The following is a 14097-nucleotide window of genomic DNA, read 5'->3' as shown; positions in this document are numbered from 1 at the left end:
TAGGAAGGTCATTTCCCAAGAGTCGTTACCTTGAACCACTCCAAGATGCCTGGTTATGTCTATGGGGAAATTATGTTTTGGCTGAGAAGAGTTGCATTCAGTAGAGGATAGGGATAAGGGGGGCAGGAAAGGAAGCATTTGAAAATAATACTGTCATTTTCTTCATTAAATTTTAACTGACACACATACAGAATTTGAATGGAATTTCATATAGAACCAATCCCAAATTGCCTAATGTCAAAGTGTAAATACCTGACAGGAAGGTGTATTTGGAAAAAATGAAACAGAAAACTACATTGAAAATAGATCATAAAATTTTATTTGTGATTACTTGGTCATACAGATTTTTATCAAAATGCACTCCTAGCTAATACATTTATCATTGAAAATATGCCACAGATTTCCATTTTCTGATTTACCTCCTATAGATTCACATTAAAATGTGCCATAAGGAAGGAATAAATGAAGTTATGTGATGCTGATTACTGATTATAAAAATAAAGAAATCAAAAAATATTTATCAATATCAAAAACGCACATTTCTATTTCATTAATTTTGAAATCACGTAAGCATCAAAGCAAAGAGTAAAAGTCAGAAAGGCTCTTCTCATTATATATAAGTTGCAGATATGATGTTTTTCATTGTTGAATATGAAGCCTGTGGCTCAGTGCTGTGTAACCTGAGTCTTGTTTGAATATTAATTGCTCTCCTACTGAAGGTAACTGAAAAGCAGACAGAAGAGTTCATACGCAGTGAAAGTGTGGCCTTAACCAGACATCCATCCTAACATCTTATTTGATTAGGCACATAGCTTCAGTAGTCAAGCAAAAGTGAGATGTGGCCCGTCCCTAAGCAGTTTGGACACCTGTTTCAGGCATGGGCGGTGAATAGCATTTTAGTCAGGACATAATCTCTTTCAGTGTCCCTCATCAAAGAGTGACTTACTTCAGCAAAAGGTGTCTTAAGAAAATTCTAGAAAACCCTCTTTCAGGTTTCGTTCCCCTTGTCATAGTAAATAACGACTTGACTTTCTTCAGTTGTTCTTAATGGAGTTAATTACATGTCCTTAGAAATGGTGTCAAAATTACAGGTAATTTTTAATTACAAAGTGTTTCCTTGGAAACGGTTTCCTGTATATGAAATTGTACTTAGTTCCAAAATAGTTCATTTCACTTACAATTAGAATCCAAAGAATGAGCACGGCATAGGGCAATTTAGAAATTGTCACACTAATTGCCATGAAAAAGTTAATTTTTCACAGCAGACAACTGATGGAGCACATCCAATTAACTGGTATGCAGCTCCTCACCAGCTACCTCAGAAAAGAATGATTCCATTTTATGACCATTAATTGGTCACCGGCATTAGACACTGCTTTCCAATTTAGACATTTATTTAGAAATTATATATGCATAGCTATAAAGTTTGGAAAGAACTGACCACAGGAATTATTCATTGCTGTGTTTAAAGATCAGCCTATGTCGGTAACATCAAAGTTCACAGCAACTCCCTGACAAATCACCTTAACACACTGGCTTCACAGCTAAGGGTATGCCTCTCTTTGGTTCATAAGGTGTTGTCCTGGAAACCATCCTGATACAGTCGATAATAGGGCAGACGCTGAGGCAGAGTGTACAGCCCGTGCATGTGTCGGTAACAGTAGGCAGGTGAGTTTCTGGATCGAACTGTATAGCCTGGAAACAGAAAATAAGAGAGCTGAGCCACTGGCCACCCATGCCAAGAACGTTCCCATTTTAGCATCTGCATCCCTGTCCACAGCGATGGAGATTACCACACCGAGCACCGTGGCGGTGCAAAGATAGCAACAGCTGAACTTACAGGAGCAACAGAGAAATAAATGAAGCTCCCTTAAATTAGAAATGCAGTTTGATGAATTGTAAAGTATTTACACTATATCAGAGGTTTATTTTTTCCATGGGAGAGGAAACATTTTGAAACACAGCACTTCTGCTTTCTCAGTCAGCGGAGGACTCATGTCTTGCTAATATGACCTGGTTGAGACACTTTGTACCTGGCGATGTTGGGTGCTTCATACAGACCTATTTGTTCTTCACACTTCTTGTTCTTTTTTAATGTGTGTGTGTGTGTACACACGTGCTCACGTGCATGCGTGCAGGTGCACATAGGCACGGAGGCACGTATGTATGTGCATGTAGAGATCAGAGGACAAACTCAGTTGTCATTCTCAGGAAAGCCATCTGCCTCTCTGACACAGGCTCTCTCACTGGCCTGAAGCTCACCAATCAGGCTAGATTGTCTTTTCAGTAAATCCCAAAGACCTTCTGTATCATCCTCTTCAGCACTGGGATCTCAAGACTTGGCCATTCTGCTAGACATGCTTCTATGTGTTCCAGGCACGTGTGGGTCATGGGGATTGAACTCGGGTCCTTGTGATTGCAAGGCAAGTGCTTTACAGGCAGAGCCATCATCCTGCAAGACCACACTCCTTGTTCTTTGCCTTGGAGAAGTGATAATGTCAGGGGAGGCAGTGAATGCATTTCAAATATTGCATGCAAAACAGTAGAAAAAAATGACTGCAGTGTTAACTCTGAGTTTTAACCATTTCCAACTTGATTTTAAGCATTATCTTACCACAACAGGAACAAAATGTAAAAGAGAGAGGCAGGAGAGCCCTTGTCTTGCTCTGGCCCTGACATCTTTCAGATGTGAGAACCTGGACCAGCCCTCTAGCTCTGATTCTGCTCATGATTTTGAGGAATTTTGAATTTTTCTCCTCCAGTCTTCCTCCCTCCCTCCTTCTCTGCCTCTATCTCTCTGTCCCTCCATCCTTCCCTTGTCCACCCTCCTTTACCTCTCTTCCTATTATTTTTCCTTCCTCCCTCCTTCTTGTATTTTCCCTTCTTGAAGTCATATGGAAGAACTAATATACTGAGTGTGAGGTGAGGGTTGAGATGGCGAAGTTATCATGAAAACCTGCCTGTTAGAGGCATCTGAACGATGGAGACACTATGTCAGTTCTCAGGGGTGGGTTTTCACTTTTAGGAAGGACTTTAGTGCAGCTCTGGGAAAGGGTAGTGAATGAGAGGAAGGAGCCTTGCTGCTGGGAGCCTTGCTGCTGGCTCACTTGCAGAAGCTCCACCCACATTCCAATCTTCTGGAATGACAAGGTAGCACTCTGGGGAAATAGCAAGGGGCAGTGGGGAGCCCTACTCACCTCACCTGCTGAGGCCAGCCCTAAAAATCTTCTGTGTAACCTAATTTTGATTACTATTGCCTTTGGTGTCTTATGCTTGTGAAAGAATCTAATTAATATGTACAGTACACTAGGTGGTAGGTGAAGTCACAAACTAACGTCAAAGAGAAATGGGTAGGAATTGCTCCATCCTGGAGGAATCTTTAATCTGCTTTTTCTGTCTTGTGGCAGGCTCTCAGCCAAGGCAAGAAAGTCACTTCCAGTGGTAGATACACCGATAAAACATCTCCCTTCTTCTCCAGCTATGAAGAAATTCATAAGACCAACTCCTACAAGTGTGTGGTAGAAGAGTGGTTCTTTTCTTTTTAAAAATTACTACCATAAAACTCCAATCAATACTGAATGGAGGAGGATCCTCTGGAGGCTGAAGGAATCCAGTCCTTTTAGGTGACTGGTAATAAATGACAGCTCTCCTCTCTGCAGTTAGTACCAGACCATAACCTTCCCTAATGTACATTATTTTGCATGAATTTCTGTTTTCACTTAAACTTCCCTCTCCAGCTTCATGGGTGATGAAACAATATTAAAATAATACTGTGCACTGAAAATGGTTATATTAATTATTGTTCTCATCTTTGGAACAATTACCTGACAAGAAGCAACTCAAGGGAGGGAGGGCTGATTTTGGCTCACTGTTCAGAAGATGGAGTCTATCATGGTAAGGAAGGCATCGCAGCAGCTTACAGCCATGGTAGGGGAACTTGCTCACATGTGGGTGGATCAGAAAGCAAAGACAAATGCTGACAGTGCTTAGCACTTCTCTTATTTCTTTTCACTAGGAAAACCCAGCACATTGGATGGAGCCTTTGACAATAAAGGTTGTATCTTGTTCAAGAGATGGTGCAGCAGTTAGGAGGAGTTTTTGCTGCGTTTACAGAAGATCCATGTTTGTCTCCTAATACCAAAGATGGGACGGTCACAACCACAACAAATGTGAAGGGTTAATGCACACATACATACAGTATGCGCTCCTACTGACACCTATACTTATAATAAAGAAATCTTGAAAAATAGACATAGAAAGATACACCAGTGCGTTACAAGGACAAAAAAGGGGGCCTATAGTGAGGATATTTGACACACCCGGTTTGAATTGCACATTTAGCGACAGAAGACACTTGCTGCCCTTAAAGAAGAGCCATCCCTCAATGTAGCATCTTAATTGCAGTAGGGTTCCTACCTGGTAGCCAGAGTCGTTGCAGGTCATGTAACATTTGCCGCAATTGATGCACATTTCCTCATTGATCAGGGCCACAACCTGCTCGACTCCGCTCAGCTCACCAAATGTTCCCAGGTATTGCAATGCTTTTCCAATTACATCCTAGAAAAGGGGCAGTGAATTACTTACAGTGCTCAACTTGAAACAATTCCTTAATAATGAATATCTGCCCGCGTTTTCCCATTTTGAGAGGATGTAACATTATCCTCACAGATGCATCTTCTGTGACGGTTAGTTTACTTGATTTTGAGAGATGGGCAGTCTGCACACCCAGCTTAGAGATGTTAGCCACTGACTGTCGAGATGACTCAGTGGTTAAAGCGTCGGCCCTGCCAACATGAGGATCAAAGTTTGGATCCCCAACATGCACATAGGACCCAAAGAAGATATAAAGCAAAAAGCCATCGAAGGAGATAATCCTATGTCTGTCTTGGGATTCCATACGAGTACACATGCACGCATACATGCACCTACACATATGCACCTGCATTCAGAACCTGCAAACCTCACTCACATGCACATACAACATGGTGGGGGGGGGGCAAGATACAGTTATAAGAAATTGTTTTTCAGATGGGCACCAAATAACAGCACTTTGTATATAGATGTTAAAATAACTCTCTGGTTTTTGTAACTTCTATATCCTAGAATTTGCATTTTGAAGGATCTAAAAGTAATGTAAATGGACAAGAAGGTCCCACATTTACACTGGAGACTTGATTTCACTGGGGATGTGGGAAATAAAAACAAAGGCTCATTCCATTTTTACTGTTGATTTTTTGATTCTTGATTTTCATTTGAACTGTGCTCTGATAGTGCACTCACCTGTCATGTCTTGAAGAATATATTTCCTTATTGAAGGATTCTAATGTATGCTAATTAATTAGGTTGATCGAGGCTGAATTAGATGCCTTTTCACTCTTAAAGAACGAGCAATTGCTCCATTCACCGCTGAAGATCTTTCGAGCAGTTACACACGGCTTTGTTTCTTATAGTAATTGAGATTGTGCTTAATATGGGAAGCACAGAGGATGTTTCATCAACACTAGGAAGCACTTTGTTTCAGAAAACAAAACAGAGAAATGTAACAATGTTTGCCAAATTAGTGTGCTGTCAAGATTATCAGCTTCTGTGTTTCACCTCTAGAATGAGAATGGTTTGTTTGAATTCAAGGTCCATGTTCAAAGAGGTCATATCTTGCTTGGAGGCCTCGTCCCACCTTCTTTTGGGTATATTATTTTTTTGCATACTCCTTCTGGCCTGGTAGGATGGCCAGTCTTTTTTTTTATTAATTAATTTATTTAATTATTAAAGATTTCTGCCTCTTCCCCGCCACCACCTCCCATTCCCTCCCCCTCCCCCAATCAAGTCTTCCTTCCTCCTCAGCCCAAAGAGCAAGCAGGTTTCTCTGCCCTGTGGGAGGTCCAAGGACCACCCACCTCCATCCAGGTCTATTAAGGTGAGCATCCAAACTACCTGGGCTCCCACAAAGCCATTACGTGCAATAGGATCAAGAACCCATTGCCATTGTTCTTCAGTTCTCAGTAGTCCTCATTGTCCATTATGTTCAGCGAGACCGGTTTTGTCCCATGCTTTTTCAGACCCCGGCCAGCTGGCCTTGGTGAGTTCCCGATAGAACATCCCCATTGTCTCCGTGTGTGGGTGCACCCCTCGCATTCCTGAGTTCCTTGCTTGTGCTCACTCTCCTTCTGCTCCTCCTTTGGATCGTGAGACTTCAGTCCAGTGCTCCAATGTTGGTCTCTGTCTCTGTCTTCTTTCATCGCCTGATGAAGGTTAATATTCAGGGGGATGCTTATATGTTTTTCTTTGGGTTCACCTTCTTATTTAGCTTCTCTAGAATCACGAATTATAGTCTCAATGTCCTTTATTTATGGCTAGAAACCAAATATGAGTGAGTACATCCCATGTTCCTCTTTTTGGGTTTGGCTTACCTCACTCAGGATAGTGTTTTTTATTTCCGACCATTTGTATGCAAAATTCAAGAAGTCATTGATTTTTACTGCTGAGTAGTACTCTAATATGTATATATTCCATACTTTCTTCATCCATTCTTCCATTGAAGGACATCTAAGTTGTTTCCAGGTTCTGGCTATTACAAACAATGCTGCTATGAACATAGTTGAGCATATATTTTTGTTGTATGTTTGGGCATCTCTTGGGTATATTCCCAATAGTGGTATTGCTGGGTCGAGAGGTAGGTTGAACCCGACTTTCCTGAGAAACCGTAGGATGGCCAGTCTTAATTGTCTATGTAATCTGCTTCAGAATAGGGAACGTTATTGTGGAATCGTCTGTGTTGGATTGGTCTGTGGCCATCCATGTCTGTAGGTCATTTTCTTAATTGCTAATTGATATAGGTGGACCCTGCCTACTGTGGGAGGTACCAAACCTGGGCAGGTAGGCTGGGGCTATATAATAAAGTTGGTTGAACAAGCTATGGGGAGCAAGCCAGTAAGTGCCATTCTTGCCTGGTTTCTGCTTCGGCTCCTGCCTCCAGGCTCCTGTCTTGGCTTCCCTTGATTAAAATTAACTCTCTCCTCTTCCATGTTGCTTTTGGACAGTATTTTATCAGAGCAACAACAAAGATAAACGAGACTGCCCAGGAGGACTTGGCTATGCTCCTTTACCTCTATTTCAGTTTCGATTTGAGCACTACATTGTTACTGTAAGCTTTCAAGTGGAGGACAATATTCACATTACCCTTACACTTCATTTGCATGCTCCCAAGCCCTAGGAGGATAGAAGACTTCAGGGCTGCTGTCTTGCCTCCTTTCTTTTCAGTGCACTGAAGCTGAAGATTTCACTCCATCGCAGTGTGATTTTTTTCAGGGAGTCTTGACATTCAAATCTCTGTGCCTGTACCTCTCACAAGCTCAAGCTGCATTACCAAATGTGTGATGAGCATTATCACTAGAAACAAGAACAGTGAGTTCCCACCCGCTGAACTCATAAGCACAAAGGATTGTAGTTCTCTTCAGCTTTTCTTGGCATTGTGGATAGCACTGGGATTTTTTTTATTTTTAATGAGGTATTCTTGCAATTTTACTCCTATTACTCTCTCCTCTAATGTCATCTTTTGCACTTTCTGGGGGATCTTTTGGATCCCCTGCTGTGTCTACTACCAGTTTTCAACATAACTCATCAACTCCCAATCATTTTTCTAGTCCTGGGTATCTTTTAAAGGGAGCTCGGATGTCTCTACTTCATGAGGATTTCCTCAATCCTTCTGTGTCCTTTCCTAACCAAATGTCAAGCTGTGTTCTTTCTCCTTCCTCTTCCTCTCTCCTCCCTCTCTCTCCTTCCTTTCCCCTTTCTACCTCAGACTCTTTATCGTCTTTCTCTCTTCCTTTGTCATGGCCTGGGATATTTTATCCATGTCGTAGAATTGACGATAAAAGATAATTTTTGAGTTCTACCACACTTCAGGCTAGTGCCTTAATTTAAAATGATTTTCTTATTTAAACTGCATATATTTTAGGGAAGTTGAGGTGACTGCGATTTAAGATATAAAATCAAGTAGATGATGGAATAGAGGTTCAGATAACTGCTGCTAGACTTCAAATGCCGTGATCATATGCACTCTGCTATTCTGACTCACTTGTTATTCTTTGGCAAATCCCACCTCATATTGCAAATAAGATTTTAAATCTAGATTCCTATGCTGTTTTATTTTTTAACCGAGCCTTATTCATATTGGAATCAAGTATGGTATATCTTGTTCCTGCAGATCATTAAAGCATAACGGATGCCCAAATATTTGTTAAATAAATACATCTTTTGAATATCTATGCCCGGACTCATAACAGTGATTACATAGTAATAAAAAGTCTAGTGGATATTTTTATTAATTTGGGCATTGTACACGCAAAAGCTGATCAAGGAAACTGGAGCAGCTTAATATTTTCCAATATATCAAGACAGTAAATACACGGACGTTCTATCTGGCTGTGAAAGACTATTTATGTACAATAGAAACTAACTTTTTAAATGCAAATAATTCAGTCAAAACAACTCCTGTGCAGAATCTAATCATTATGGGAGAAATCATTAGTTAGATGCTCAACTGATGACTAGTCATGGAAATCCCTAGATTTTTCTAGAAGAAATATACATGCCCTAGATTATTTTTTTTATAAAGAACAAGTTTATCCTCTGGCATATTAAATATGCCCTTTGCTCTCTGTTTGAGATTTGCAGCTGTCATTTAAAACATCATTTTTTATAAAACCAGATAGAATAAGCTCATTGTAGCAGTGACAAGTTAACACAGGGGTTAAAAATTCATAAGTTTTTTTTAGTATACCATCTTCATTTTTAATCTAGAAGAGGATAAAAGAATAGTATCTGAAATTAGTTTGGGAGTATCAAAGGAACAATAGAAAAGAATGATCATTCTTTGAGGCAAAAACTGTAGACAGTGTTTGAAACCCCACCCTCTTTAGCTATATTGTGAGCTGAGGGATATGTGTGCGCAGGTCTTGAAATTGATAGAAAAATATGGATCACCAGACAGGTACTTGTGTTTCAGGTAGTGCCTTATAGAAATACTTCTGCAGAGGTTGGGAGACGTACGTTTGTTGTTCCAGACAGGGTGTGCCCATACAAAGTTGGAGCAATCTATATAACTATTCCTGCTTACTAGAAATGCTTATACATGGAGACTATGACACTGGATCCCTTAGATTATACTTCACACATTTGATGTGTGTGTGTGTGTGTGTGTGTGTGAGAGAGAGAGAGAGAGAGAGAGAGAGAGAGAGAGAGAGAGAGTGCACGGTTGTGTGTGTGTGCCTGTGTGTGTGAAGGCATGTGCTGTGTGTGTAGAACTGAAGTTGATATCAGGTGTCATCTCCAATCATATGTATTGAGGCAGGGTTTCCTGCTGATTTCAGTTAGTCTGACTAGATGACTCACTCCACGGATTCCTCGTCCCTGTTTCCCCTGCCCTAGGATTTTGGGTGGGCCTCCATGTCTGCCTGGCTCTTCAGTGGATTCTGGAGAACCAGACTTCAGATCTCCTGTCTGTGTGGTGGGTGTTTCACTCACTGCGCCATCTCCCCAGGTGGCAGATTTGATTTTAATGGAAGTGCTCCGGGCTAGCCACAGTGGACTGCAGTACTCTAGAATCCTATCCAGAGTTAAGAGTATTGTTGTTGTTGTTGTTTTTGCTTCATCTGAGACAGAGTTTCTCTGTGTAGCTCTGGCTGTCCTGGAACTCATTCTCTAGACTAGGCTGGCCTCAAATTTACAGAGATCCACCTGCCTCTGTTTCCCTGAGTCCTGGGATTAAAGACACAAGGCATCACTGCCTGGCTCAAAAATGATTTTGCAAATGGGTCAGTCATTATTTTTATTTGATACACATTTTAAGGTCAAAGAATATAAACCTAGAGGGACTTGATCGGTCTCTGATGTTTTACACTATAGAAATATATTGGTTTTGACCTACTTTTAGGCTGATTGATGTACATTCCAATTGTGATCGTTATCTGGCTTTGGGTGTTCCCATTTTCTAAAATTCCTGAACACACGTGCCCTCCGTAGTCTAGGACCGAGGATGCACGCTGTGGGCAATCACTGTGACCTCTAACCTGAAGGATCTGTGATTTAAGTGATTTGGTTATGGCTATTTAATTACTTTCTTGTGTCTCTATCTGCACCATTACCAATGCCGCAGGCTCTCGTCACACCTTTGGCCTTATAGACCTATCAGGAGGGGAAATGAGATCACTTGACTTGCTCTCACTGAATTTATGCTGATTCTTAGTAACTCTGTCCTCATAAATGCTCTTGAGTCAAAAGTTTAGTAATCATTTCAGTTTCCCTGAGACTTGGTCTTGGCTTTTCTGGTCTGTTTCTACTTTTTCTTTACTACAGTAAGAACCTTTTACATCCCCATATCTGTTTCTTCCTTCTTCCTCTCCTTCTTTCTCCCGTTGCTTCCTCCCTCCCTTCCTTCCCATGGCTCTCTAGGTTAATTTGAAATTGGGATTCAGGCTCTAAACTATGCCATCTTGGAACTTATTATGCAACCCAGGCTGTCCTTGATGCTTCAGCAATCGCCTTACCTCAGTCTCGTGAGTGCTAGGATTATAGGTGTTGGCTACCATGCTCAGCTTGCCTTTTCTATGTTAAAAGGATCCAGAGAAATATTTGTTTTTCATCAGTTGGTACAGAATTCTCAAACACAAGTGTTCATAAAGCATAGCAGTCCACTTATTATTGCTAGCATGCATAGCTCTCTGAGCTGGGAGGCAAGCAGTAAGCACTGAGAAGGGGTGATCTTGAACTAGAACTCAGCATACTCGGGCCAGTGAGGCGAGAGATGCATAAGCTGGGAGGGGGATGACAAAGGCACTGATTCAGAAAACAAACGGTAGATTGGCTAGAAAAGTGGAGAGAAACAATGTGCCAAGAGGCAGGCAACATCAAATGATCGTGGTGAGAGAGGGTCGTGGGGAAAGGTGTCTGCGGAAGATGGGGATGACTTCAGTGTCTCAGGCTCCGATCACAGTATCCTCTCCATGTGGGGTGGAGTCAGGCTTCATGCGGCAAGTTGCTGACATTTGGGGGTTCACTTGATTTAATGAAGCTGCAATCTTATATTTTAGACTCCCAAATCTATTTTTCCTCCTTCTTTTCAATGCTAAGAAAACGCCATGTGAGGATGCAAGGGAGGATAATAGGAACGGAACAGGTTTTCTTTCTAATTGTGATTTAACAATGCGCCATCTGTTTGAAGTGGTGGGTGTACTTTTTTCTTTTTGACTTTTAATAGACAAAAATACATTCCTATTTTACCTAATATTTTCTGCAAATTGAAATTACTTAAGTTGACCAAATTTTAAAGCTTGCTACCACACTTCTACGCTTATTTATCATTGATGAGGTCTTTTCTCATAGGACCACTGATCATTAAGTTATTTAAACTCTTAACCCTCTTACTCCTGGGAAAATACCCCGGAGTCAGACATCATCAAGTTCTGACTGACAGCTTCTCATTCCTGATCCATCTTCAGGTTAGAGACCCAATGTCTCAGTTACTTGTCTTGATCTGCCAAAAAGCACCTTTAGGAAGGGCCTGTTAGAGCTTACAGTTCTTCCAGGAATAAGGCTCATCATGGCAGGGAAGTCATGGACGCAGAAGCAGGGCAGATGGTCACACTGATTTTACAGTCAGCAAGCAGAGAGAGATGGACTCTGTGCTCAGCCCACTTTCCACTTTTTATTGAGCCTACGGAATGGTGCCCCCAACTTTATGGTTGGTCTTTCTACCTCACTTTAAATCACCCAATATAGATAATCCCTCACAGACGCACTGAGAGACTAGTTTCCATGGTGATTCTAAATCTCATTGACTTGACAATCAAGATTAACAGTCAAACTGGACTATGAGATTCCATCTATGACTTTCTCCGAACTTCTGGAAATAGATTTACGAAAGGTGGGATGCATGGGTATCTACACCGAGACTTGTATTAAAGACTTGGCATTGAAAATTTCTAAGTTCAACATGAATGGCTAAATCCTTCAGCTCCCACCAGGTGCTGTTTCCCTCAAACACAGAAGTCGGAACTAAGCCTGTGTAGCAGTTTTCTTCTGAGAGATGCTATTCCCAATAGCAAAGGTTATACAATTCCTTTTCAGATGTCATTCCTTCAGTGGACTGGGCTTTCTACCTAAAGTCTGTAAAGACGTACATGGCTGCTCTATCTTGCTTGTCCACGTTAACCGCCTGGTTGTTACATCTCCGATGTAGTCCTGGGATGGTATTTCCATGGTTATTTCATTTCAGTGTCCCATAGTTGGTTCCTTGTCACATCACCTTCAGATTTGTGGATTTCAATGCAGGTACATATATGACACACACTGCTCCTCCCTCTGCCCTTTGGCTGGACTTCTTCATTCTAAGCAAAGTATCTTATCCTATTGCTATATCCTGGTCAAGACAGGAACCACACATCAATAAATCCCCACATGACTTAAGAGATTATTTTTATAACCAAATTCTGCTCAGCCTTTAAAGTTCAACATGATAGATTTCAACTGCTCTTTATTGGTACATAGACAACTGAGAATATGTATGCTGCCCCCCCAGCCTGCTTCTCTGGATCCTTCTGGAAACTGCTGGGCAAGGCTCCCTTATTTTTCTCTCTGTGCAGTTCCCCTTTGTGTTCTGTGGTGTCTAATATGGTCTTACAGTTTTATCCGAGTGCTTTCCTCCTTCCTTTCACAATTCAATTGAAATAATAAAGCACTCGATCAGGCTGACTGGTCCCCTGCCAACACGGCCTTGCCAGTCTTATGAGGTGCCGTCTATCTCCTCCTCCGAGCAGCAGGAAGAAGTGATGAAAACATCGCTAGTGCCCCTAAACCATTCATTTTCCTACCCAGAAATTCAAAAACGTTAGAGATCCATCCCCAGCTACATAAGGAGAATGAGAATTCATTCTCACATATATCAACAGAACTGGAACTTCATAAGGCTTGGCAAGCTCTCAAGCCTCCGTTATCTGCTGCCAGAAAATAAAGCACATTTCTCATTTCCCTGGGCCACACGTGTGCACTGTCAGCTCCAGGAGGAGGCACTGGCATGTTTTTCCATCTGTGGCAAATATATGCATACATACATGTAATGCAAATTCTAATTGGTCTTAACAATAAAATCCCAGAGTCAGATATAGGGGTAAGTGTGGAGAGACCAGAGAGACAAAGGAACAAGCCACAGTTGCTTCTTACCTCGTCATCTCCTTACCCTGAAAACAGGGCAAGCTCCTATCTCCACCCAGATTCTGTTCTTCCCTTCACCCAGACGTACATATCACTTCCTGATTTCCCTTCCCTAGTGCTGGGATTAAAGGCATGTGCCTCCCAAGTACTGCGATCAAAGGCATGAGATCCCAAGCGCTGGTATGTGCTGGTGTGCTACTACTGCCTGGTTAACTAGTGGCTAGCTCCACATTCTGACCTCCAGGAAAACTTTATTTGTAAGAGCACAAACAAAATATTACTACAGATACATACATACTTACGTACGTACGTGTATGTGTGTGTATGTGTGTGTATATTAGGGACTTTTTCAGATGGTGTTAGAAGAATACCTTTGAAGCTATTCTGGGAGGTCATGTCTCTTTCTCTTTCTTCATCCCATTCTTCTTTTTGGCCTTCTAGGGCTGATTTTGATGACGTGTGTCTAACTCAGATTTTTTTTCTCCCCCTTTTACAAACTAAGCAGCTTCATCGCATGGTTAGATGCATGGTAAATGCTATTGCTATGAAATGGAAATGAAGATGTTGGAGTGATAAAGAGAAAATCAACTGGATTCCAGGGCATCTCCAGGCATCCTGTCATTCCCTGAAAGGGCAACTAAGGTACTCTGAGGCCATTTTCAGCTCCAAGGGTAAGAAGAGTGAGGATGGCATGAAGACACCCTCTTCTGACCTGGACATTTTGGTATATTACTGAGAATGGCCCCTTTGGGTGCCCTGGGTGGAATTCTTCCTGGATTAGCCAGTCTGTTCCTTGAAACTGTTTTAATTGCTCAGTGGTTAAGAGCAGGCACTGTTCTTATAGAGGACCAGAATTTGGTTCCCAGGACCCACAACTGGTAGCTCACAACT

At 41.6% G+C, this 14097-nt stretch overlaps 1 protein-coding gene across 1 annotated transcript in view; it reads right to left on the bottom strand.

Annotated features, from left to right (window-relative positions):
* Nucleotides 1–308: 308 nt before the first annotated feature.
* Nucleotides 309–14097, bottom strand: part of Dpyd (dihydropyrimidine dehydrogenase) — a 764880-nt gene continuing 751091 nt past the window's right edge. Inside the window, exons 22-23 of the mRNA XM_057794113.1 lie at nucleotides 4417–4557; nucleotides 309–1695 (exon numbers count right to left, since the gene is read on the bottom strand). Of these exons, the coding sequence (XP_057650096.1) occupies nucleotides 1525–1695; nucleotides 4417–4557 (312 nt within the window). The 3' untranslated portion in view covers nucleotides 309–1524. The remainder of the gene's footprint in view (nucleotides 1696–4416; nucleotides 4558–14097) is intronic.

The sequence above is a fragment of the Chionomys nivalis genome, chromosome 18, assembly GCF_950005125.1.
Source record: "Chionomys nivalis chromosome 18, mChiNiv1.1, whole genome shotgun sequence".
NCBI lineage: Eukaryota > Metazoa > Chordata > Mammalia > Rodentia > Cricetidae > Chionomys > Chionomys nivalis.
Note: the sequence above shows the minus strand (reverse complement) of the source record. Positions and strands in the feature narration are given on the sequence as shown.